Consider the following 24995-nt stretch of genomic DNA (forward strand, 5'->3'; position numbering starts at 1 on the left):
ATTGACTGATATTGTTTGACTCAGACAAGCAACAATTTTTTAAAGAAACTATGATAGTTCAAATTGGTGGAGATACTGTGCACCAGCCCAACATTGTTACAGGCCATATGCTTCAAAATATTAATTGTCAAATTCCAAAGAATATGCAATCACATTATATTCATTTTTTTTTGTATTTGTGTTTTCCTTCTGTTTATTTATTCTAGAAACAAAGAAGTTTAAGTTGTGAGCTTTGAAAATCAAGATGACTAAGCTGACTGTTCTAGCAGGTAAACAGTCATCATTCCTCAGTGCTTTACGTCACCTGTCTTGATCACATGATACATTAAATTTAATGTATGCAATTTATTCTCAAATGTGTACCTCTCTTTAGGCTTGTGCCTGGTGATGTGCCAGCTGGGTAAGTTACACTTCTAAGTAAAACTTATGACATGGTCATACAACTATTTGAAGTTTGTATTGACAAACTTCAAAGTGTAGTTGTATGTGTGTCTTGAAATAGAGGTTACGTGCAATACTGACAACTGATTTGCTTTCACTGATCTTCAGCAACTGCCTCCCAGATGGTGTGCTATTTTACCAACTGGTCCCAGTACAGACCTGGGACTGGGAAATACATGCCCCAAAATGTGAATCCTTTCCTGTGCACCCATCTGATTTATGCTTTCTCCATCGTCAACAACAAAAACGAGTTGGTTACCTATGAATGGAATGACGAGACCCTGTACAAGACCTTCAATGGCCTGAAGAGCAAGTAAGAACTTGTCTTTCAATGGTATTAAATATTCTCCCCATGTGATTACAGCTTGAGCTTTAATCTGTTTGTGAATGACCAAAATTTAAATGTGAAATAAAAAAATCCCAGTTTATATATATATACAAACACTGAATATGATAAACAGGCTTTTTCAACTCAATTATTCTGCAATAAACAAATCATACCAAACCACATGTGTGTTTTAAAGGAACCCCAGTCTGAAGACCTTACTGGCTGTTGGTGGATGGAACTTTGGCTCAACTCAGTGAGTGTTTCTACTTTGTTTATCAAATGTGTGCTCCTTTAAAAACATCCCAAACAAGGAATAGATTTAGACAGAAATAGAAACATGAAATATGTCAAACTCATGATCAAAAGCTCTAATGCGTGTCAGTATAAGTCTTATTTAGAGTGAAACAAATTTCCTCAGGTTCTCCATCATGGTGTCCACACCAGCCAATCGTCAAACCTTCATCCAGTCCTCCATCAAATTCCTGAGAACTCATGGATTTGATGGTCTGGATCTGGACTGGGAGTACCCTGGATCTCGTGGGAGTCCCCCAGTGGACAAGATGAGGTTCAGTCTGCTGTGCAAGGTGGGTCAGGAACTCATGAGCCATAGGGACCATATTTATATATTACATTGATAACACTATATTTTAAAAAGTAATTATTTGCCTTTACTTGCAGGAACTTGTTGAAGCCTACACAGCTGAGGCCAAGGCCAATGGCAAACCTCAGCTCATGGTAACTGCTGCAGTGTCTGCTGGAAAGGGAACCATCGATGCTGGATATGAGATTGCTGAGATTGCCAAGTACTGCAGATTTTTTTGAAAATGCTATTATATTAAATCAATCAATGTTTGTGATGATAGTAGCTTGTCTTAATCAATATTTGATATGCATTCCAGGCATCTCGACTTCATCAATGTGATGACCTATGACTTCCATGGTGCTTGGGAGCAGTTCACTGGTCACAACAGCCCACTGTACCGCGGCTCACATGACACTGGTGACCTCATCTACTTCAACACTGTAAGGGTTCATTCACATGTTGCGTATTTGGACCCTCAAATTCATTGTTATCAATGTAGATGCGCAGGGGGCGTGACACCGTAATGCTGCGCAAGCGTTCCCAATCGCCTATTCTTCAGGGTTATGTCGGCTGCATCCCGAGACAAATAGTTCAACCTTTGAACACTGCGGTTGACATGTGACGAGGAACAAGCAATTACTGTGAGGGATTTACAGGAAATAGATTTATCTTTGTTAAGTTGAATTAGTCAGGCCTACTGCTAAATTTCCTTAACTTCTTTATCATTATCCCCTCCGCCAATTTTACATATAAACTTGTTTACTAATTTTGGGGAGTACCAATGGGCTACAACTACAACTGAAGAGCTTTTTTAAGTCTTTGACGAATATAGGATCCAGCACTTTTTAGGCATGACACTTAAGGGGGACTAAAAAGATATCTCGGCCTCTGCTGCGTCATCTCTCACAAGCCCCCAACTTTATGGAAGTGCAATAACAAATCCCGAGGATAATGTTTCGATTCCTGACATGCACTGTCAGTTGCAACTGTATGCATGAAAAAAATCCACGTCATTCATATCCTTCCATTTACATTTAGGACTTTGCCATGAAATACTGGAGAGACAACGGCACCCCAGTGGAGAAGCTGATGTTGGGATTTGCTGCTTATGGTCGTACCTTCCATCTGACATCATCAAACACTGGCGTTGGAGCCCCAGCTAGCGGTGCTGCATCAGCCGGCCCATTCACACGTGAAGCTGGATTCTGGTCCTACTATGAGGTAGAGTATGAACTAAATTAAACTAAATTAAATAAATTCTTTAATGAGTAGAATGGTTGGACCATGAAACAATCCAATGGCATTCTTTATTCTGGTCTTTCAGGTCTGCACCTTTCTGAAGGGTACCACCATTCAGTGGATTGATGACCAGAAAGTTCCCTATGCCAGTAAGAACAATGAGTGGGTGGGATTCGACACCAGGGAGAGCTATGAGATCAAGGTAGGTAGCACATCAATACATAGGGATTACATATTTAGGGTTGGTGTGCAGGGTGGAATTCAAGAGATGGATGAATTCTTTATTATCTTTTGGTTGACTCATCTTCTTGTTCAATCCTCAGGTCCAGTACATGAAGGATATGAAGTACGGCGGTGCCTTTGTGTGGGCCTTGGATCTGGATGACTTTAAAGGAGAGTTCTGTGGACAGGGAAGCCATCCTCTGCTGTCCCATCTGCGTAAACTCATCGATGTTGGTAAGAAAAGAATAATGAAGTTATAATCTGCAACGTAGAGGTTTTTGGCAGGTTTTTGGGAAACACAGTGGTTCCATTCATACATGCCATATTTGAACAAAATTGACCTTTTGGTTTAATGTTGTCTTTTTGTGCCTTTCACTTGTCACAGAGATGCCTCCACTTCCCTTAACAACAACCAAGAAACCTAGTGTTACTACTACAGCATCAGCCACTACCACAACCTCCAAACCTGCTGTTACCACTGCGGCACCAACCTCCAAAACAACCCCCAAACCCAGTGGTACCACCAATGCTCCATCCACCAAGACAACTGTTCCTATCCCAGGACGGGGCTTCTGCAAAGACAAGGCCGACGGCTTGTACCCCAACCCAGCTGACAATGCCAGCTTCTACATGTGTGCGGGAGGCCGAACCTTTCTGAGCGCATGTGCAAATGGTACCATCTTTGATGACAGCTGCAAGTGTTGTTCGTGGCCCTAAGTGTTACCTTGTGTAAGACTGTCACTGACTTATATCTGAGTACTGACTCTAAAAGTTGAAGGCCTCTGAGAAAGATCTGTTTTTGTGCTTTTTGACTACAAAAAGCTGCACAATTGTGTTGTTTAGAATATGGTCCATCAGAATAAAAGTAACATGATGGATCAAATATTTGTTTGACAAATAGTGCAACACATTTCTATAAGTTGTCTTTGGAGAATTATATCAATCGCATAAATGTTGAACGTTATACAAATAAACACTCAATGCCATTTGGAGGGGTTCAAATGGAGTTCAAATTCAGACACTCCCTTCAGGTTTGGAAATGTAAACAGCATGCAGCAAGGGTGTGTTATTCGGAAAATGGTGACGTGGTCTGACCTGCGTTGGCATAGAATGTTTACTTTCCCTCCTGATGAAGTCTGCACAGTTGTGTACTTTCTCTTGCATTGGGTGATGAATGAGGCACAAACTGGTGCATTTCACTCCAACCAGTTGTTTATTCTGGTAAAAGCAGAATGCTCCCACAGCCGCACATACCTTATGAAGCTTTAATCAAGCCAAAGTCACAGATAATGTGATGTGAGCTTTTAATGTTAGCAAACTGGAGTTACTAGATAATGGGTTTTGTTTTATATCACATCATATTAATCATTTTAAAGGTACACTGATCATGAACATGGGGTTTTTAAAACAGTAATTTTATCAATATTTTAGGATTTTGTCGGGTTGGTCAATTTTGACAAAATTGAACAAAAGGATAATTTGGTACACACCCAGAGACGCTCACAAACACACAAACAACAATCATAAGGCACCTGTATCTGCCTTTACAACACTGCAGTACTAATTAGTGCAAACATAAGCTGTAAATGGCATCCATGCACTTACAACTTATTACATAATGAACTATGTTCAGACTTACATTTGTACACTGTACACTTCCACAAACCATAAGCTCATATAGACAGGTTCAAATGAAGCACTAATTATGAATGGATACTTTTAAACAATAAATCAACATCTCAGCAGAATTCCACCATCACATAGAAGAGATGGCATGGACTAGCTTGGCTCCAAAACTGGAAATATTCATTCACCATGAAATAGTCCTAGTGCAGAATTGTGCCATTGAGCTCAAAGGCTAATGCATGACATATTTGTACAACAGCACAATATCAGTCACAGAGGGACATTTTCATTACAGTTTTCAGCATTGCTTATATTTCTGCCCGAGGACCTTTGCAGGCAAGTGATAGGGGTGTGTCAGCACAAACACCTCAGTATCTATCGGGCACCGCATGGTGTTTGTGCCATATGAGATGGAGACAGTATATCTCTGAATGCCTGCCAGAATGTTACCTCAGATTTGGCTTTACTCATGACTGTATCACACATGCCCTTTGGCACTTGGAACTAGAAGTAGGGAGCAATAAAAACACGTTCAGGTCAGCCCTGTTTTTGCTGTGTGGAGTTGGCTACTTCAAAAGAGTATTTTACCACTTCATTAATTGCTTTCAGTGAATAATCCACTCAGGTTTAAGATGACTCTTTGAAGGAGAATGCAAGGTCAATGCAAGGTCAGTATATACAGTATGAGAGAAGAATGTGAAGAATGCCAAGATAGTTGTCTATGGAAAGAAGAACATTATGGACACACCAAAATAGAAATCCCATTTTCGTTCTGGGCATTGCAATTACTGAAAATCCTCCATATCAAGGCTTTGGTGTAGTTTGCTTGCAACATTTATTGTTCAATTCAATTCAGTTAAATTTATTTTGTATAGCCCAAAATCACAAATCAAAAATTTTCCTCAGAGGGCTTTACAATCTGTAAGACATCCTCTGCCCTGGGACCCTTACATCGGTACAGGAAAAACTCTTTCACAGGGAGAAACAAAAGGAAAAAACCTGAAGGAAAGCAACAGAGGGTTCTGTTGCAGAAGTGCAATAGATGTCATGTGTACAGAATGAATAACATAACAGAGTTACAACACATTCAATGCATATGACAAAAGTTGGAAAAGAGAAAAGTTGGAAGCTGCATGCTGTAGGTGAATGGAAAGATAGAAGGTGCTTACAATAATTGCATACAACAACTGCATACCCACTCAGAGGGCAAGACGCCTACCGTCAGTTTTATGCAGCAGCACCTGGTGTTGTTGCAGCTGCATGGCAGTAGACTTTACACACCACCATAGCAAGAGCTAGTCAGTTTGTGTAGAGAGAGATAGCTCTCTGGTTCACAAGACTCATTTCAAAATCCCAGTGATACTGTTGTCATATACCTGTTTATACTGGATCCAAGAATAATGACACGGCGTGGTGATAACCATTCATCTATTTAGCATCAGTTGCCCTTTGCATCCTCCTTTACTGTCTGTTGAGCACTCACTTAAAGACAGATGAAAGAATGAACTGGGCTCACAGGAGCCATGTGGACCAACTTATTAAATGAATGCGTTGTACTCAAGGTGGGAATTTTACTCCATCATTTTGCTTTCTTCACACAATATTTGTGTTGTGACTAGCACAGCTTCTCAAAGTGAGAATTTGTAGCTTTTATGTATATATTATGTTCTATCTTAATTAGAAAAATAACTGCTTCATAAATAGCTGCTTTTTTACCCATTATTTGTGGAGTTTAACTAAAATGTTGTTTACATTCAGTGTTTCTCACCAAAACAGTGTGTGCATCGCGGACATTTCGATGTCCACATGTTTACTGGCCTGCAGTCTTTTTCTTCTTCGTTGGTGCATTGTAAGCTTGGAATTAGTCATTTATATCTACATACCGGCATGTTTCTACAGTAGCCTAGAACGGACAAACCAAACACTGGCTGTAGATAGGGCCGTTCAAGTTTTCACGTTTTTATGTCAGCCACTGGAGTTCTTTGACACGCTGGGCACAAGGGAGAAGTTTTCATTGCTTGCAATTCGCAACCTCAGACAAAGCAGGGAGCTTTGACAATTTGCTATAACTATTTTATTAAATATACTCATAGACTAAATTATTAATGGGGTCCAGTTCAAGTCATTTTGTCAAATTTGTAAATGAATCAGTAATATAATGTAGTTGGCCCAATAACATACAAAATAAAAACAACACAATGTCTCTTTTGTTTTATTATTTAATTTGTCAAAACACATTACATTTCAACATTGTGGTACATATTTTCTATTTTAATTCATTATTTTACAATCACGAGAGATGTTACTAGTTTGTCACCAGCTGCCATACTTGATATCGTTGTGGTTTGAAGGTTACACCTCCAATGTGTTTCACACCACTATCACACCAGTCTGTGTCCCAGAATGCCCCCGTCAGCTCCACACTTATCTCCAAGTGAATGTAAAAACAAGCTGCCAGCAGTGGAACATCTTGATGGTCAACGGTCATTGCCAGTGTCCAACAAAGGAAAGAGATAAATTAATCAAAGCTGTTAATCTGGGAACAAGAGTCGCAACCTCTATTCATTTATTAAATATTGCATTTGTTTTTATTATTGGTATTATTGTGCATTCAGTCAAAACATATTAAGTGTTACATAGTGAGACTTTTTTTAATTTCACTTAAGTTTTTCTTGTCCAGCTTCATTTAAAATGTGACAAATGTAACACCAGTTGCAGCCTATACTAGACTATAAATATATACACACAAATAATACACTTTACGCAGGCTGTGCGTGTTATTCACTAGTCCACTATAGTACATTTATGAAGACAATGTATCCCAAATTCATCATATTACTGGTTGTCAGAGCAACACTGAAAATCAAACTTAGGTATTTCATTTCAATAATATGAAACTGGAACCAGCTAATGTATGGGTTTTGCAGGCTGAATAAACCATTAATTGATTTTATCAGTTGACTGAATGTAATTAATTAATTGATTTAAAAGTGACGTTTTAACTTCTAGTAACAATGAGACGTTTATCCAAACACATTTAAAATATCAGGACTATGATCAGATGACATGGCATTTTGGCTTCTATTTACAAAATTACAACCAGTTCATGTGTTGAATGCATGCTGTGAACAGAGTGCTGCACTCAGTCAATTATTATCTACATACCCTACGGTTCAGACTTCACAGGATCTTATCAAAACGTGTTCTAATAATCACAACATTTATTACCCCAATGTATCAAAGGCTGATACACCTCCTTTTTCTGTGCACAATCGACTGTATAAAAGGCCAAACTCTGCAGCTGATATTTGGGTCTCTCATCCAGTCACAAGGTGAGTTTACAAGGTAAAACAATGCCTCTAAGTTCTTATTTTTAACCGTGATTATCTTAAGAATGGTTGCTTTCTGCTGTTGTTTCTATCTTTGACCCTTGTTCACTTTGTGTCTACTAGTATTTCAGTGTCGTGAGAAGTGAATTCAAGATGACCAGGCTCACACTTCTAGCAGGTATTTATTTACATTCGGTGCTGTATTACTCTTCCCTAACAGAATGGACAAACCAAAGATTCATTCATGTTTTAATATTTTTACGTTTTCATGTGGCCGCTGTAGTATTCCTATACGCTTGGCACACGAGAGAAGGTTCTCTTTGGTTGTGTCACAGCTACATGCCACCAGATCCTACACACTCGACCGTTAATATGTTTTTAGGTTGGTGCTTTTCTTTGTCTAACCGTTTCTTTTCTATATTCTTTAGGCTTATGTCTGGTGATATGCCAGCTGGGTAAGTCGTAATACTTTTTGATCAGCATCAATCGATCTGGATTTTCACTTGAAATGACTGGACTCAATGCTTCTTTAATGTTCCTTTACTCCAACACAGGATCTGCCACCCAGATGGTATGTTACTTCACCAACTGGTCCCAGTACAGACCTGGTGAGGGGAAGTACATGCCACAAAATGTGGACCCCTTCCTGTGCACCACCCTGATCTACGCCTTCTCCATCATCAACACTAGGAACGAGCTGATTACCTACGAGTGGAATGATGAAGTCCTCTACAAGTCTTTCAATGGCCTCAAGGCCAAGTAAGTGGCAATAGTTGAGATAGGTCATAGGTCAGGCTAAGCTAGCAGAGGTTCAGTGCCTTGCACAAGAGGCCCTCAGCAGGGTAATGCTTGCTACAATTGGGACTTTGCTTAAACAATGACTCAAGGCCAGAGATGTTCCCTACTGTTAAATGTAAACACACTGCTGAAGTCTGAACGACACGCTTGGAGAAAGTGAGGTGGAAATGACCTACCCTCTGTGCTGTTTCCAGAAATCCTCATCTGAAGACTCTGCTGGCTGTTGGTGGATGGAACTTTGGCTCAGCTCAGTGAGTGTTTCTACTTTGTTTATCAAATGTGTGCTCCTTTAAAAACATCCCAAACAAGGAATAGATTTAGACAGAAATAGAAGCATGAAATATGTCAAACTCATGATCAAAAGCTCTAATGCGTGTCAGTATAAGTCTTATTTAGAGTGAAACAAATTTCCTCAGGTTCTCCATCATGGTGTCCACACCAGCCAATCGTCAAACATTCATCCAGTCCACCATCAAATTCCTGAGAACTCATGGATTTGATGGTCTGGATCTGGACTGGGAGTACCCTGGTTCTCGTGGAAGTCCTCCAGTGGATAAACAGCGGTTCACTCTGCTCTGCAGGGTGGGTACTCCTGCTTGAGTTTCTAGCTGCAATAACAGCTACTTTGCTATGGTTTTCACCAAGTCACAAGACTCAGATCATCCTTCAAATGACTACAACACCGCTACACGGTTGTTGCTGCTGTTGGCGATCTTTTGCACTACTGTTTAGTTTTCCTAATGAATTAATTTAATACCATTCTATTTTATTGTATATACTGTGCATTTTTTATTACTTTATGTTCTTTAAATTAATAGGTTCTGCTCTGTTATTTTATTGTATTGTATATATTGTGCATTTTCCATACTTAATATTTTTATTTTACTGTGTAACTTCGTTTGCTACTGCTACAGACAAATTTCCCCCTGGGGATGAATAAAGTATATATTTATCTATCTATCTATCTGTCTAAGTTGACTTCTTTCTTACTTCCTCTTGGTCTTCATTTGCAGGAGCTTGTTGTTGCCTACGCAGCTGAAGCCAAGTCCACCGGAAATCCTCAGCTCCTGGTAACTGCTGCAGTGTCTGCTGGAAAGGGAACCATCGATGCTGGATATGAGATTGCTGAGATTGCAAAGTGAGTGTGCCTCTTAAGAGACAAAAACTACAGTGTTCTACAACACTTTTGTTTTTTTAAGTTTTTTTAAATAAATATTTCCTTTTCCCCCCTATCTTCAGGGAACTGGAATTCATCAATGTGATGACCTACGACTTTCATGGAACTTGGGAGCGGTTCACTGGACACAACAGTCCACTGTTCCGTGGATCCAACGACATTGGTGATCTCATCTACTTTAACACCGTAAGTTGACATTGGTAACTGAAGATGAATGAACTTAGGGGTACCCAGCCCTTGGTTTTACTTCTGCTCTTCCACCAACTTTTGTAGGACTATGCCATGAAGTACTGGAGAGACAACGGCACCCCAGTGGAGAAGCTAAGAATGGGATTTGCTGCTTATGGTCGTACCTTCAGGCTGACATCATCCAACACTGGCGTTGGAGCCCCAGCTAGCGGTCCTGCATCAGCCGGACCATTCACACGTGAAGCTGGATTCTGGTCCTACTATGAGGTAGAGTTTAGATAAGGCTTTTTATGGTCTACAGTATATCAGTTACAGTGCCTGCTTGAAAGACAAAGTACAAATTAAATGTAAAGCTACACAAACCTCATGTTGTCTATGGTCTAGATCTGTGGATTCATGAAAGGCACCACTCTTCAGTGGATTGAGGACCAGAAGGTTCCCTATGCCACCAAGAACAATGAGTGGGTGGGATTTGACACCAGGGAGAGCTATGAGACCAAGGTAGGTGGCATATCAGCTGTAGAATTTAACATATTCATAGCAAATCCAAAGTATTTACACCAGTTTATTCTTATTTTTGCCCCAATAGGTGCGTTACCTGCAGGAGCAGAAGTTTGGTGGTGCCTTTGTGTGGGCCCTTGATTTGGATGATTTTGCAGGACGATTCTGCGGCGAGGGTAGCCATCCTCTGCTGTCTCATCTCCGCAAACTTCTTAATATTGGTAAGTCCAAAGCATTTTCAGGCAGAAGTTTTCCTTTAAAGTTATTACACTTTGGTCAAGACCGATAGTAATGTCTGCCATCTTCAGTGGACTAGTGATTAATAATTATTATCCCTACAGGATCAATTGTCTTTGGCTACCATATTAAACATCCCCAATGAATGTATTCTTCTATTCTTCTAGTTAAATTATTATTTAAATCAGCATCAGGTATTTTTGTTACGAAGTTGGACACCAGGTGTCTCTGTAATAAGGGCCTATAAAGCATAGATGACAAGATGACATTCTACAGTCATTTTCCTTATAGAAAATGACAAACATGAATGTTCAAACAAGTATTTTGCTTGTAATACCACCCTTTACTGTAAAGCTTGAGAATGAGCCACCCTCTGTAATTTATTGGAGTAATAAAGTGATGTACATTGCTGTCTGGATTAGTCATTTAAATCATAGTCCAGTTATAGACAAATGTTAATTTATTTCTTTGCTTCAATCCCCTCCCTCTCCTTTTACCATTCAGATCTGCCCCCACTGCCCTCTACCACCACCCCCAAACCTGGTGCTAGCACCACCACCCCCAAACCTGGTGCTAGCACCACCTCCCGTCCAACCACCACCACCACCCACGCCCCAGGATCTGGCTTCTGCAATGGCAAACCTGATGGCCTGTACCCCAATCCAGATGACAGGAGCAGCTTCTACAATTGTGCTGGTGGCGTCACCCACGTGGGCCGATGCGGAAATGGATCTGTCTTTGATGACAGCTGCAAGTGCTGCGCCTGGCCCTGAGCCCTGAGTGGAGACAATGTGTATTACAGCTGATGCAAAAGCCAACTATTAAATCCACTGTTAAAGTTCTCTAGTATCCTCTGTGTATACGATCATTTACCTAAATTACTCTATCATTAGTGTTGTATAGATATAATGTGTTTTTTTGTCAAATATGTAATATACATTGCAAATTGCAAACAGAAGCAGTGAAGTACTTTGGTACACATTGTTTACTGGCTTGTCATTTCAATCTATGTAGTCATTAAAATCTACTAATTTTCCATACTTTTTTTCTCAAACCTAGATGTTATCACACAGGATAAATGGAGGGCTGAATCATGTTTTCAGCACTGGTGACAGAATGAACTGTGAACACAAGCTTCTCAAATGCATTGTTTAGTGTCATATTAACACAAACAGCTGTGCAGGAATACATACATTATTAAATTAACCAAGAATAAGTAAATATGACAAAAACTTAAGTCAAATTATTAAGTCAGCTTTGAATACCGAGGTTCAATAGAAAAAAAACAATATATAATGTGCATATCATGACAAGCCTTTTACCACTGAGAAAACGTTTTTGGATGTGATCCAGCTAGGGGCCGGCTGCACAAAAAGCCTTACATTTTCTTCTTAAGTATGAAACTCAAGGCTTTAGTTCTCCTGAGCTGAGGGGCTTACTTTTAATGGTGTTATATAGAATGACGAAAAATGGTTTCCTTGGCTAAACAAAAAACGAAATGTGAAGGCATTTACTGCATTGAGAAAGATTTTACAGCTCTAAAACTCAACAGTTTCCACGAAAAGCATTTGTTGGCTTGCACTGTGATACCGGTCATCATTGGCCTTTAGATAGTAAAAAATGGCAGAAGAGCAATCATTAATTGCAAGAAGAGCACACCTGCAAAAAGTTGAGTTATCCAACTAGATGAAATGACAAATCGTCACCAAATCATTTAACCTGCCGGTTAAATCTATAGTGTAAAATCAATTGCCCATCTATGTAGCGGACATACAAATGGAACAGGAGTAGAACGGACATTGAACTGTTCACCATGGTCATTTGATTAGTGCAAAAGAAAATGGCAATTGTTGTTAGTTGTTATGGTGATGTCCGCGGGGCATAGCTAGCTTTCTAATTCTACCATGCTTTAACATTTCAAAAAAAATTTGCCGAACAAAGTTGTTACTTATCTGGCAATAGCAACATGCTTTTCTGCTACTAATTGGTGCAATTTAAAGAAACCGTAAGATTTAAGGGTGTTTTGTGCAAGCAATTTTATTTTAAAGAATCCTTCACTCAGATTTTTGTGCAACAGGACCCTGGCTCTTTGATGCTCAGTTACCCTTTGAGCACTAAGTGGTTGTTTTCGTAGATATTTAGTCAGACTGTGATTGTTGAGAATCTAAACAGCATTATTAGCCTGATACTGATACTGCACTCAAAAGGTGATTAATGACAGGAACTATCTCAACTCTGAATTCCTTCTTCCCCCTGAAATGCTACCCTTCAAAAAGATCATTCAAACAGCCAAACTGAAGAATTCACCTCAAACAAAGAGGACATAACTTGATATATAACATCACATGAGTATAACACGCCATCAGAAAATGGGGTTTACTCCAGTCATTTGAACTTTTTTGCACTTCTATTGTGGTCAGTCCAGAATAAAGAGGTTAGGAAGGTAGGGAGAAACTTTGTACACTAATTCACAGTATGAAAGCAATCCTACAGACTTTGTTCAGTGAACATCGCGGAGCTTACAGATAAGATGCCATTGATAAGTGTGGGATTATATCATGAACATTAATTGTTGTAACAGGGGTCACTAAATCACTGGCCAAATACTATTTGTGCCAGAACTTCAAAATGCATTGCATGCATCTACAGAGGACTTTGTTTAAACTGGTTCCTGTGACTTTGAGAGAGAGACAAACCATGTAAAGGAAGGCTCATGTGTGTACATATGTATGTGTGTACACGTTTGGCAAAGTTCAAATTGAATTAACAGTTCTGCTTTTTTTAATAATTGCAGAGAACTTTAATTGTTAAATCTTCAACAAGGTCCTTAATTCTTTCTACAATACAAAATGTGGAGGAACATGAGGGGGATTTCCCAGAGCTCATCTTCACAAAACATACATTTTAAGATGTATCTCAGGTGTCACTCAAACTCTTCCAGACAGAGAAGTTTAATAAAGCATAAGTTTTATAAAAAATTCAAACAAGAGTTCAATATTTAAAACAAAGGACACTGAAATCTAGAATGTAAAATGATGGAACTGCAACTCTTCCTGTGCATCCTTCTCTCTGCTCACACAGCAACCAAAGCTCGACACTTCATCATGTCCTTTGTCCTGCCTGCCTGTGTCGTTGCACTGGTGAAAACATGGTTAAACATGACCTGAGAGCATGAGAGCTGTGTGGAGGCAACCGAAATGCTCCCAATCTGTAGCACCTGTAAGGGACGAAGAGACAGCTGTTAAGTTTCATACTCAAAGCAAACTAAATAAACACACTGATAATTTCCTCGTTTTCATACACTAAAGTTTTAAGAGTAATTCATCAGATATCATACCATCATGATGTAAGTGGTAGGTCTACAGTACTTTGTGTTCGGTAGAGGTATTGAGCGCTTGAATACCATATCATGTGACTCATAGTAATACGAGATGTGAGAATAGAGTGATGTTACGCTGTGCACATTTTCTACTTCTCTGTCTCTGTCCCACAGTGTGAGGTGTCACAGGATGGGAGACTCCTGCTGGGAAGAGAGCACAAACAGCTGAGATGAACGCAGGAATAGCGAGTATAATTGGTGAAAAATTCGAAATGTTTTCGCTGTATTTCTATAATTGCACTGTAATATTTTTTTGGCAGGTCACTCAACTGTAATAACATGCGCGTTCTGCCTCTTGCAGTGGGTCTGCAGCTCTTCATTCAGATTGGTAAGCAAAACATTTTAAGAACAGGAGTGGGTTCTTTTTTATTTTACTTTAGTACTGTTTCTAAACTAAATGGGTTTTTTTCCTTGGTCCAGCAACCACAGCCAAACTGGTCTGTTATTTCACTAACTGGTCGCAATACAGAACTAGCGTGGGAAAAGTCCTGCCGGAGAACATGGACCCCTTCCTTTGCACCCACCTGGTTCATGCCTTCGCCATCATCAACCGTGCTAATGAGATCACTGAGTATGAGTGGGATGAAAAAAGTCGCTATAATTTATTCACCGAGCTCAAGAGCAGGTAATGATTAGTAATGAAAATATGTTTTCCTGTGATGTACATTGGGATTTTAGATAGCATTTTCTTTGTATGTACTTGAACAGAAACCCCAGGCTGAAGACTTTACTGTCAGTCAGAGAGGAGACCGGTGGATCTCAGTGAGTTGATTCCCTGTTGTGACACTCCTTCATCTGCTGACAGAAAGCAAGAATGGCTGCAGAGGAACAGCGTTAATTGGCTGTGTTCTCAAGTTGATTGTTTGGCTGTGAAAAATTACTATTTGCCCATACAGCATTTTGACTATTGCCTTCTTAAGAATTTTTTTTGCAAATACGTAGCAGAATAACAGGAATAGTAGTAGTGATGGTATACTGGTAGTAGCTGCCCAGCTCTGACTTTCTGTGTCCCATGAAGATCTGGAGGAGCATTGGCTATAATCAATAGTTTTATAAAAAATGTATGATAATGTCATAACAATGATTTGATTGAAATCAAATATGATATGGGTTATGTAAAGAGCATATTATGTTTGGATATTCCGATTATGTGGTATATGCTGATATCATTCAGGTTTTAGGTGCATTCTTTGGGCATGTATGGAGCGCATTCAGTTTTTATATTTCAACCTTTCTTTTTTACTGCAATTTGTGACGCCTCTTTGATCTGTGCGCTGTACACTACACAAACCAACTACCAACAGTTGAAAAGCCCACATGGCTGGTCTAAATGAGTAACACCATCTTTTAAACATAATAAAAGAAGTGGGTAACAACAGGATTTTGCGTTGGGGGATTATGAGGCGATAAACGAGACACACAAATGTTATAGTTGTTTAGCTTCTTTTTGTTGTTTTACATTTCTTTGTAGCCATTACCAATCTGTCTGTGGTTTGTGTCTCTGTTAGGGTTCCCGTCTGTGTGCTCCTCTGTTGTTTTTCCCCTGTCTATTTTGTTATGTAGGGCCATGTGCTTATGTAGGGCCATGTGCTTATGTTTTGTTTTTGTGTCAGCCAGTTTTCACCCCCGTGTTCCGCCAACGACCACGCCCCTCGCCTCAGATGTGGCTCATTCCGGTGATCGCCACCGGCTGTGTTAACAGAGATGCCTCCACTTCCCTTAACAACAACCAAGAAACCTAGTGTTACTACTACAGCATCAGCCACTACCACAACCTCCAAACCTGCTGTTACCACTGCGGCACCAACCTCCAAAACAACCCCCAAACCCAGTGGTACCACCAATGCTCCATCCACCAAGACAACTGTTCCTATCCCAGGACGGGGCTTCTGCAAAGACAAGGCCGACGGCTTGTACCCCAACCCAGCTGACAATGCCAGCTTCTACATGTGTGCGGGAGGCCGAACCTTTCTGAGCGCATGTGCAAATGGTACCATCTTTGATGACAGCTGCAAGTGTTGTTCGTGGCCCTAAGTGTTACCTTGTGTAAGACTGTCACTGACTTATATCTGAGTACTGACTCTAAAAGTTGAAGGCCTCTGAGAAAGATCTGTTTTTGTGCTTTTTGACTACAAAAAGCTGCACAATTGTGTTGTTTAGAATATGGTCCATCAGAATAAAAGTAACATGATGGATCAAATATTTGTTTGACAAATAGTGCAACACATTTCTATAAGTTGTCTTTGGAGAATTATATCAATCGCATAAATGTTGAACGTTATACAAATAAACACTCAATGCCATTTGGAGGGGTTCAAATGGAGTTCAAATTCAGACACTCCCTTCAGGTTTGGAAATGTAAACAGCATGCAGCAAGGGTGTGTTATTCGGAAAATGGTGACGTGGTCTGACCTGCGTTGGCATAGAATGTTTACTTTCCCTCCTGATGAAGTCTGCACAGTTGTGTACTTTCTCTTGCATTGGGTGATGAATGAGGCACAAACTGGTGCATTTCACTCCAACCAGTTGTTTATTCTGGTAAAAGCAGAATGCTCCCACAGCCGCACATACCTTATGAAGCTTTAATCAAGCCAAAGTCACAGATAATGTGATGTGAGCTTTTAATGTTAGCAAACTGGAGTTACTAGATAATGGGTTTTGTTTTATATCACATCATATTAATCATTTTAAAGGTACACTGATCATGAACATGGGGTTTTTAAAACAGTAATTTTATCAATATTTTAGGATTTTGTCGGGTTGGTCAATTTTGACAAAATTGAACAAAAGGATAATTTGGTACACACCCAGAGACGCTCACAAACACACAAACAACAATCATAAGGCACCTGTATCTGCCTTTACAACACTGCAGTACTAATTAGTGCAAACATAAGCTGTAAATGGCATCCATGCACTTACAACTTATTACATAATGAACTATGTTCAGACTTACATTTGTACACTGTACACTTCCACAAACCATAAGCTCATATAGACAGGTTCAAATGAAGCACTAATTATGAATGGATACTTTTAAACAATAAATCAACATCTCAGCAGAATTCCACCATCACATAGAAGAGATGGCATGGACTAGCTTGGCTCCAAAACTGGAAATATTCATTCACCATGAAATAGTCCTAGTGCAGAATTGTGCCATTGAGCTCAAAGGCTAATGCATGACATATTTGTACAACAGCACAATATCAGTCACAGAGGGACATTTTCATTACAGTTTTCAGCATTGCTTATATTTCTGCCCGAGGACCTTTGCAGGCAAGTGATAGGGGTGTGTCAGCACAAACACCTCAGTATCTATCGGGCACCGCATGGTGTTTGTGCCATATGAGATGGAGACAGTATATCTCTGAATGCCTGCCAGAATGTTACCTCAGATTTGGCTTTACTCATGACTGTATCACACATGCCCTTTGGCACTTGGAACTAGAAGTAGGGAGCAATAAAAACACGTTCAGGTCAGCCCTGTTTTTGCTGTGTGGAGTTGGCTACTTCAAAAGAGTATTTTACCACTTCATTAATTGCTTTCAGTGAATAATCCACTCAGGTTTAAGATGACTCTTTGAAGGAGAATGCAAGGTCAATGCAAGGTCAGTATATACAGTATGAGAGAAGAATGTGAAGAATGCCAAGATAGTTGTCTATGGAAAGAAGAACATTATGGACACACCAAAATAGAAATCCCATTTTCGTTCTGGGCATTGCAATTACTGAAAATCCTCCATATCAAGGCTTTGGTGTAGTTTGCTTGCAACATTTATTGTTCAATTCAATTCAGTTAAATTTATTTTGTATAGCCCAAAATCACAAATCAAAAATTTTCCTCAGAGGGCTTTACAATCTGTAAGACATCCTCTGCCCTGGGACCCTTACATCGGTACAGGAAAAACTCTTTCACAGGGAGAAACAAAAGGAAAAAACCTGAAGGAAAGCAACAGAGGGTTCTGTTGCAGAAGTGCAATAGATGTCATGTGTACAGAATGAATAACATAACAGAGTTACAACACATTCAATGCATATGACAAAAGTTGGAAAAGAGAAAAGTTGGAAGCTGCATGCTGTAGGTGAATGGAAAGATAGAAGGTGCTTACAATAATTGCATACAACAACTGCATACCCACTCAGAGGGCAAGACGCCTACCGTCAGTTTTATGCAGCAGCACCTGGTGTTGTTGCAGCTGCATGGCAGTAGACTTTACACACCACCATAGCAAGAGCTAGTCAGTTTGTGTAGAGAGAGATAGCTCTCTGGTTCACAAGACTCATTTCAAAATCCCAGTGATACTGTTGTCATATACCTGTTTATACTGGATCCAAGAATAATGACACGGCGTGGTGATAACCATTCATCTATTTAGCATCAGTTGCCCTTTGCATCCTCCTTTACTGTCTGTTGAGCACTCACTTAAAGACAGATGAAAGAATGAACTGGGCTCACAGGAGCCATGTGGACCAACTTATTAAATGAATGCGTTGTACTCAAGGTGGGAATTTTACTCCATCATTTTGCTTTCTTCACACAATATTTGTGTTGTGACTAGCACAGCTTCTCAAAGTGAGAATTTGTAGCTTTTATGTATATATTATGTTCTATCTTAATTAGAAAAATAACTGCTTCATAAATAGCTGCTTTTTTACCCATTATTTGTGGAGTTTAACTAAAATGTTGTTTACATTCAGTGTTTCTCACCAAAACAGTGTGTGCATCGCGGACATTTCGATGTCCACATGTTTACTGGCCTGCAGTCTTTTTCTTCTTCGTTGGTGCATTGTAAGCTTGGAATTAGTCATTTATATCTACATACCGGCATGTTTCTACAGTAGCCTAGAACGGACAAACCAAACACTGGCTGTAGATAGGGCCGTTCAAGTTTTCACGTTTTTATGTCAGCCACTGGAGTTCTTTGACACGCTGGGCACAAGGGAGAAGTTTTCATTGCTTGCAATTCGCAACCTCAGACAAAGCAGGGAGCTTTGACAATTTGCTATAACTATTTTATTAAATATACTCATAGACTAAATTATTAATGGGGTCCAGTTCAAGTCATTTTGTCAAATTTGTAAATGAATCAGTAATATAATGTAGTTGGCCCAATAACATACAAAATAAAAACAACACAATGTCTCTTTTGTTTTATTATTTAATTTGTCAAAACACATTACATTTCAACATTGTGGTACATATTTTCTATTTTAATTCATTATTTTACAATCACGAGAGATGTTACTAGTTTGTCACCAGCTGCCATACTTGATATCGTTGTGGTTTGAAGGTTACACCTCCAATGTGTTTCACACCACTATCACACCAGTCTGTGTCCCAGAATGCCCCCGTCAGCTCCACACTTATCTCCAAGTGAATGTAAAAACAAGCTGCCAGCAGTGGAACATCTTGATGGTCAACGGTCATTGCCAGTGTCCAACAAAGGAAAGAGATAAATTAATCAAAGCTGTTAATCTGGGAACAAGAGTCGCAACCTCTATTCATTTATTAAATATTGCATTTGTTTTTATTATTGGTATTATTGTGCATTCAGTCAAAACATATTAAGTGTTACATAGTGAGACTTTTTTTAATTTCACTTAAGTTTTTCTTGTCCAGCTTCATTTAAAATGTGACAAATGTAACACCAGTTGCAGCCTATACTAGACTATAAATATATACACACAAATAATACACTTTACGCAGGCTGTGCGTGTTATTCACTAGTCCACTATAGTACATTTATGAAGACAATGTATCCCAAATTCATCATATTACTGGTTGTCAGAGCAACACTGAAAATCAAACTTAGGTATTTCATTTCAATAATATGAAACTGGAACCAGCTAATGTATGGGTTTTGCAGGCTGAATAAACCATTAATTGATTTTATCAGTTGACTGAATGTAATTAATTAATTGATTTAAAAGTGACGTTTTAACTTCTAGTAACAATGAGACGTTTATCCAAACACATTTAAAATATCAGGACTATGATCAGATGACATGGCATTTTGGCTTCTATTTACAAAATTACAACCAGTTCATGTGTTGAATGCATGCTGTGAACAGAGTGCTGCACTCAGTCAATTATTATCTACATACCCTACGGTTCAGACTTCACAGGATCTTATCAAAACGTGTTCTAATAATCACAACATTTATTACCCCAATGTATCAAAGGCTGATACACCTCCTTTTTCTGTGCACAATCGACTGTATAAAAGGCCAAACTCTGCAGCTGATATTTGGGTCTCTCATCCAGTCACAAGGTGAGTTTACAAGGTAAAACAATGCCTCTAAGTTCTTATTTTTAACCGTGATTATCTTAAGAATGGTTGCTTTCTGCTGTTGTTTCTATCTTTGACCCTTGTTCACTTTGTGTCTACTAGTATTTCAGTGTCGTGAGAAGTGAATTCAAGATGACCAGGCTCACACTTCTAGCAGGTATTTATTTACATTCGGTGCTGTATTACTCTTCCCTAACAGAATGGACAAACCAAAGATTCATTCATGTTTTAATATTTTTACGTTTTCATGTGGCCGCTGTAGTATTCCTATACGCTTGGCACACGAGAGAAGGTTCTCTTTGGTTGTGTCACAGCTACATGCCACCAGATCCTACACACTCGACCGTTAATATGTTTTTAGGTTGGTGCTTTTCTTTGTCTAACCGTTTCTTTTCTATATTCTTTAGGCTTATGTCTGGTGATATGCCAGCTGGGTAAGTCGTAATACTTTTTGATCAGCATCAATCGATCTGGATTTTCACTTGAAATGACTGGACTCAATGCTTCTTTAATGTTCCTTTACTCCAACACAGGATCTGCCACCCAGATGGTATGTTACTTCACCAACTGGTCCCAGTACAGACCTGGTGAGGGGAAGTACATGCCACAAAATGTGGACCCCTTCCTGTGCACCACCCTGATCTACGCCTTCTCCATCATCAACACTAGGAACGAGCTGATTACCTACGAGTGGAATGATGAAGTCCTCTACAAGTCTTTCAATGGCCTCAAGGCCAAGTAAGTGGCAATAGTTGAGATAGGTCATAGGTCAGGCTAAGCTAGCAGAGGTTCAGTGCCTTGCACAAGAGGCCCTCAGCAGGGTAATGCTTGCTACAATTGGGACTTTGCTTAAACAATGACTCAAGGCCAGAGATGTTCCCTACTGTTAAATGTAAACACACTGCTGAAGTCTGAACGACACGCTTGGAGAAAGTGAGGTGGAAATGACCTACCCTCTGTGCTGTTTCCAGAAATCCTCATCTGAAGACTCTGCTGGCTGTTGGTGGATGGAACTTTGGCTCAGCTCAGTGAGTGTTTCTACTTTGTTTATCAAATGTGTGCTCCTTTAAAAACATCCCAAACAAGGAATAGATTTAGACAGAAATAGAAGCATGAAATATGTCAAACTCATGATCAAAAGCTCTAATGCGTGTCAGTATAAGTCTTATTTAGAGTGAAACAAATTTCCTCAGGTTCTCCATCATGGTGTCCACACCAGCCAATCGTCAAACATTCATCCAGTCCACCATCAAATTCCTGAGAACTCATGGATTTGATGGTCTGGATCTGGACTGGGAGTACCCTGGTTCTCGTGGAAGTCCTCCAGTGGATAAACAGCGGTTCACTCTGCTCTGCAGGGTGGGTACTCCTGCTTGAGTTTCTAGCTGCAATAACAGCTACTTTGCTATGGTTTTCACCAAGTCACAAGACTCAGATCATCCTTCAAATGACTACAACACCGCTACACGGTTGTTGCTGCTGTTGGCGATCTTTTGCACTACTGTTTAGTTTTCCTAATGAATTAATTTAATACCATTCTATTTTATTGTATATACTCTGCATTTTTTATTACTTTATGTTCTTTAAATTAATAGGTTCTGCTCTGTTATTTTATTGTATTGTATATATTGTGCATTTTCCATACTTAATATTTTTATTTTACTGTGTAACTTCGTTTGCTACTGCTACAGACAAATTTCCCCCTGGGGATGAATAAAGTATATATTTATCTATCTATCTATCTGTCTAAGTTGACTTCTTTCTTACTTCCTCTTGGTCTTCATTTGCAGGAGCTTGTTGTTGCCTACGCAGCTGAAGCCAAGTCCACCGGAAATCCTCAGCTCCTGGTAACTGCTGCAGTGTCTGCTGGAAAGGGAACCATCGATGCTGGATATGAGATTGCTGAGATTGCAAAGTGAGTGTGCCTCTTAAGAGACAAAAACTACAGTGTTCTACAACACTTTTGTTTTTTTAAGTTTTTTTAAATAAATATTTCCTTTTCCCCCCTATCTTCAGGGAACTGGAATTCATCAATGTGATGACCTACGACTTTCATGGAACTTGGGAGCGGTTCACTGGACACAACAGTCCACTGTTCCGTGGATCCAACGACATTGGTGATCTCATCTACTTTAACACCGTAAGTTGACATTGGTAACTGAAGATGAATGAACTTAGGGGTACCCAGCCCTTGGTTTTACTTCTGCTCTTCCACCAACTTTTGTAGGACTATGCCATGAAGTACTGGAGAGACAACGGCACCCCAGTGGAGAAGCTAAGAATGGGATTTGCTGCTTATGGTCGTACCTTCAGGCTGACATCATCCAACACTGGCGTTGGAGCCCCAGCTAGCGGTCCTGCATCAGCCGGACCATTCACACGTGAAGCTGGATTCTGGTCCTACTATGAGGTAGAGTTTAGATAAGGCTTTTTATGGTCTACAGTATATCAGTTACAGTGCCTGCTTGAAAGACAAAGTACAAATTAAATGTAAAGCTACACAAACCTCATGTTGTCTATGGTCTAGATCTGTGGATTCATGAAAGGCACCACTCTTCAGTGGATTGAGGACCAGAAGGTTCCCTATGCCACCAAGAACAATGAGTGGGTGGGATTTGACACCAGGGAGAGCTATGAGACCAAGGTAGGTGGCATATCAGCTGTAGAATTTAACATATTCATAGCAAATCCAAAGTATTTACACCAGTTTATTCTTATTTTTGCCCCAATAGGTGCGTTACCTGCAGGAGCAGAAGTTTGGTGGTGCCTTTGTGTGGGCCCTTGATTTGGATGATTTTGCAGGACGATTCTGCGGCGAGGGTAGCCATCCTCTGCTGTCTCATCTCCGCAAACTTCTTAATGTTGGTAAGTCCAAAGCATTTTCAGGCAGAAGTTTTCCTTTAAAGTTATTACACTTTGGTCAAGACCGATAGTAATGTCTGCCATCTTCAGTGGACTAGTGATTAATAATTATTATCCCTACAGGATCAATTGTCTTTGGCTACCATATTAAACATCCCCAATGAATGTATTCTTCTATTCTTCTAGTTAAATTATTATTTAAATCAGCATCAGGTATTTTTGTTACGAAGTTGGACACCAGGTGTCTCTGTAATAAGGGCCTATAAAGCATAGATGACAAGATGACATTCTACAGTCATTTTCCTTATAGAAAATGACAAACATGAATGTTCAAACAAGTATTTTGCTTGTAATACCACCCTTTACTGTAAAGCTTGAGAATGAGCCACCCTCTGTAATTTATTGGAGTAATAAAGTGATGTACATTGCTGTCTGGATTAGTCATTTAAATCATAGTCCAGTTATAGACAAATGTTAATTTATTTCTTTGCTTCAATCCCCTCCCTCTCCTTTTACCATTCAGATCTGCCCCCACTGCCCTCTACCACCACCCCCAAACCTGGTGCTAGCACCACCACCCCCAAACCTGGTGCTAGCACCACCTCCCGTCCAACCACCACCACCACCCACGCCCCAGGATCTGGCTTCTGCAATGGCAAACCTGATGGCCTGTACCCCAATCCAGATGACAGGAGCAGCTTCTACAATTGTGCTGGTGGCGTCACCCACGTGGGCCGATGCGGAAATGGATCTGTCTTTGATGACAGCTGCAAGTGCTGCGCCTGGCCCTGAGCCCTGAGTGGAGACAATGTGTATTACAGCTGATGCAAAAGCCAACTATTAAATCCACTGTTAAAGTTCTCTAGTATCCTCTGTGTATACGATCATTTACCTAAATTACTCTATCATTAGTGTTGTATAGATATAATGTGTTTTTTTGTCAAATATGTAATATACATTGCAAATTGCAAACAGAAGCAGTGAAGTACTTTGGTACACATTGTTTACTGGCTTGTCATTTCAATCTATGTAGTCATTAAAATCTACTAATTTTCCATGCTTTTTTTCTCAAACCTAGATGTTATCACACAGGATAAATGGAGGGCTGAATCATGTTTTCAGCACTGGTGACAGAATGAACTGTGAACATAAGCTTCTCAAATGCATTGTTTAGTGTCATATTAACACAAACAGCTGTGCAGGAATACATACATTATTAAATTAACCAAGAATAAGTAAATATGACAAAAACTTAAGTCAAATTATTAAGTCAGCTTTGAATACCGAGGTTCAATAGAAAAAAAACAATATATAATGTGCATATCATGACAAGCCTTTTACCACTGAGAAAACGTTTTTGGATGTGATCCAGCTAGGGGCCGGCTGCACAAAAAGCCTTACATTTTCTTCTTAAGTATGAAACTCAAGGCTTCAGTTCTCCTGAGCTGAGGGGCTTACTTTTAATGGTGTTACATAGAATGACGAAAAATGGTTTCCTTGGCTAAACAAAAAACGAAATGTGAAGGCATTTACTGCATTGAGAAAGATTTTACAGCTCTAAAACTCAACAGTTTCCACGAAAAGCATTTGTTGGCTTGCACTGTGATACCGGTCATCATTGGCCTTTAGATAGTAAAAAATGGCAGAAGAGCAATCATTAATTGCAAGAAGAGCACACCTGCAAAAAGTTGAGTTATCCAACTAGATGAAATGACAAATCGTCACCAAATCATTTAACCTGCCGGTTAAATCTATAGTGTAAAATCAATTGCCCATCTATGTAGCGGACAT

At 39.7% G+C, this 24995-nt stretch overlaps 2 protein-coding genes across 3 annotated transcripts; both read left to right on the forward strand.

Annotated features, from left to right (window-relative positions):
- The first annotated feature begins 206 nt into the window (after window positions 1–206).
- Window positions 207–11710, forward strand: LOC306715795 (putative chitinase 10). The gene is made up of 23 exons (XM_079186271.1): window positions 207–269; window positions 374–400; window positions 550–754; window positions 966–1022; window positions 1188–1353; window positions 1448–1572; window positions 1669–1792; window positions 2391–2573; window positions 2677–2793; window positions 2915–3047; window positions 3199–3486; window positions 6791–6873; window positions 7892–7946; window positions 8197–8223; window positions 8323–8527; window positions 8761–8817; window positions 8983–9148; window positions 9580–9704; window positions 9806–9929; window positions 10017–10199; window positions 10317–10433; window positions 10522–10654; window positions 11175–11710. Exons 1-23 carry the CDS (start codon window positions 245–247, stop codon window positions 11441–11443), a joined length of 2994 nt encoding a protein of 997 aa, XP_079042397.1. The 5' UTR covers window positions 207–244; the 3' UTR covers window positions 11444–11710.
- An 8552-nt stretch (window positions 11711–20262) lies between these two features.
- Window positions 20263–24259, forward strand: LOC306716113 (acidic mammalian chitinase-like). 2 transcript variants are annotated; one of them, XM_079186687.1, is made up of 12 exons: window positions 20263–20324; window positions 20445–20499; window positions 20750–20776; window positions 20876–21080; window positions 21314–21370; window positions 21536–21701; window positions 22133–22257; window positions 22359–22482; window positions 22570–22752; window positions 22870–22986; window positions 23075–23207; window positions 23728–24259. In XM_079186687.1, the coding sequence occupies exons 2-12, from the start codon at window positions 20475–20477 to the stop codon at window positions 23994–23996; spliced, it is 1431 nt and encodes a 476-aa protein (XP_079042813.1). In that variant the 5' UTR covers window positions 20263–20324; window positions 20445–20474; the 3' UTR covers window positions 23997–24259. The 2 variants fall into 2 exon arrangements, with proteins under 2 accessions (XP_079042813.1, XP_079042814.1); XM_079186688.1 differs by having other exon boundaries at window positions 20298–20337.
- Window positions 24260–24995: the final 736 nt, after the last annotated feature.

This window comes from Pholis gunnellus (genome assembly GCF_910591455.1).
Source record: "Pholis gunnellus genome assembly, chromosome: 3".
NCBI lineage: Eukaryota > Metazoa > Chordata > Actinopteri > Perciformes > Pholidae > Pholis > Pholis gunnellus.

What these genes read in the sequence shown, in the direction of transcription:
- LOC306715795 (XM_079186271.1), top strand. Translation starts at nt 245, where the DNA reads ATGACTAAGCTGACTGTTCTAGCAG. An exon ending in TAAGCTGACTGTTCTAGCAG is followed by an intron (nt 270 to 373) that starts GTAAACAGTCAT and finishes ACCTCTCTTTAG; the next exon opens with GCTTGTGCCTGGTGATGTGC. An exon ending in CCGCAAACTTCTTAATATTG is followed by an intron (nt 10,655 to 11,174) that starts GTAAGTCCAAAG and finishes TTTACCATTCAG; the next exon opens with ATCTGCCCCCACTGCCCTCT.
- LOC306716113 (XM_079186687.1), top strand. Translation starts at nt 20,475, where the DNA reads ATGACCAGGCTCACACTTCTAGCAG. An exon ending in TCTGGTGATATGCCAGCTGG is followed by an intron (nt 20,777 to 20,875) that starts GTAAGTCGTAAT and finishes ACTCCAACACAG; the next exon opens with GATCTGCCACCCAGATGGTA. An exon ending in CCGCAAACTTCTTAATGTTG is followed by an intron (nt 23,208 to 23,727) that starts GTAAGTCCAAAG and finishes TTTACCATTCAG; the next exon opens with ATCTGCCCCCACTGCCCTCT.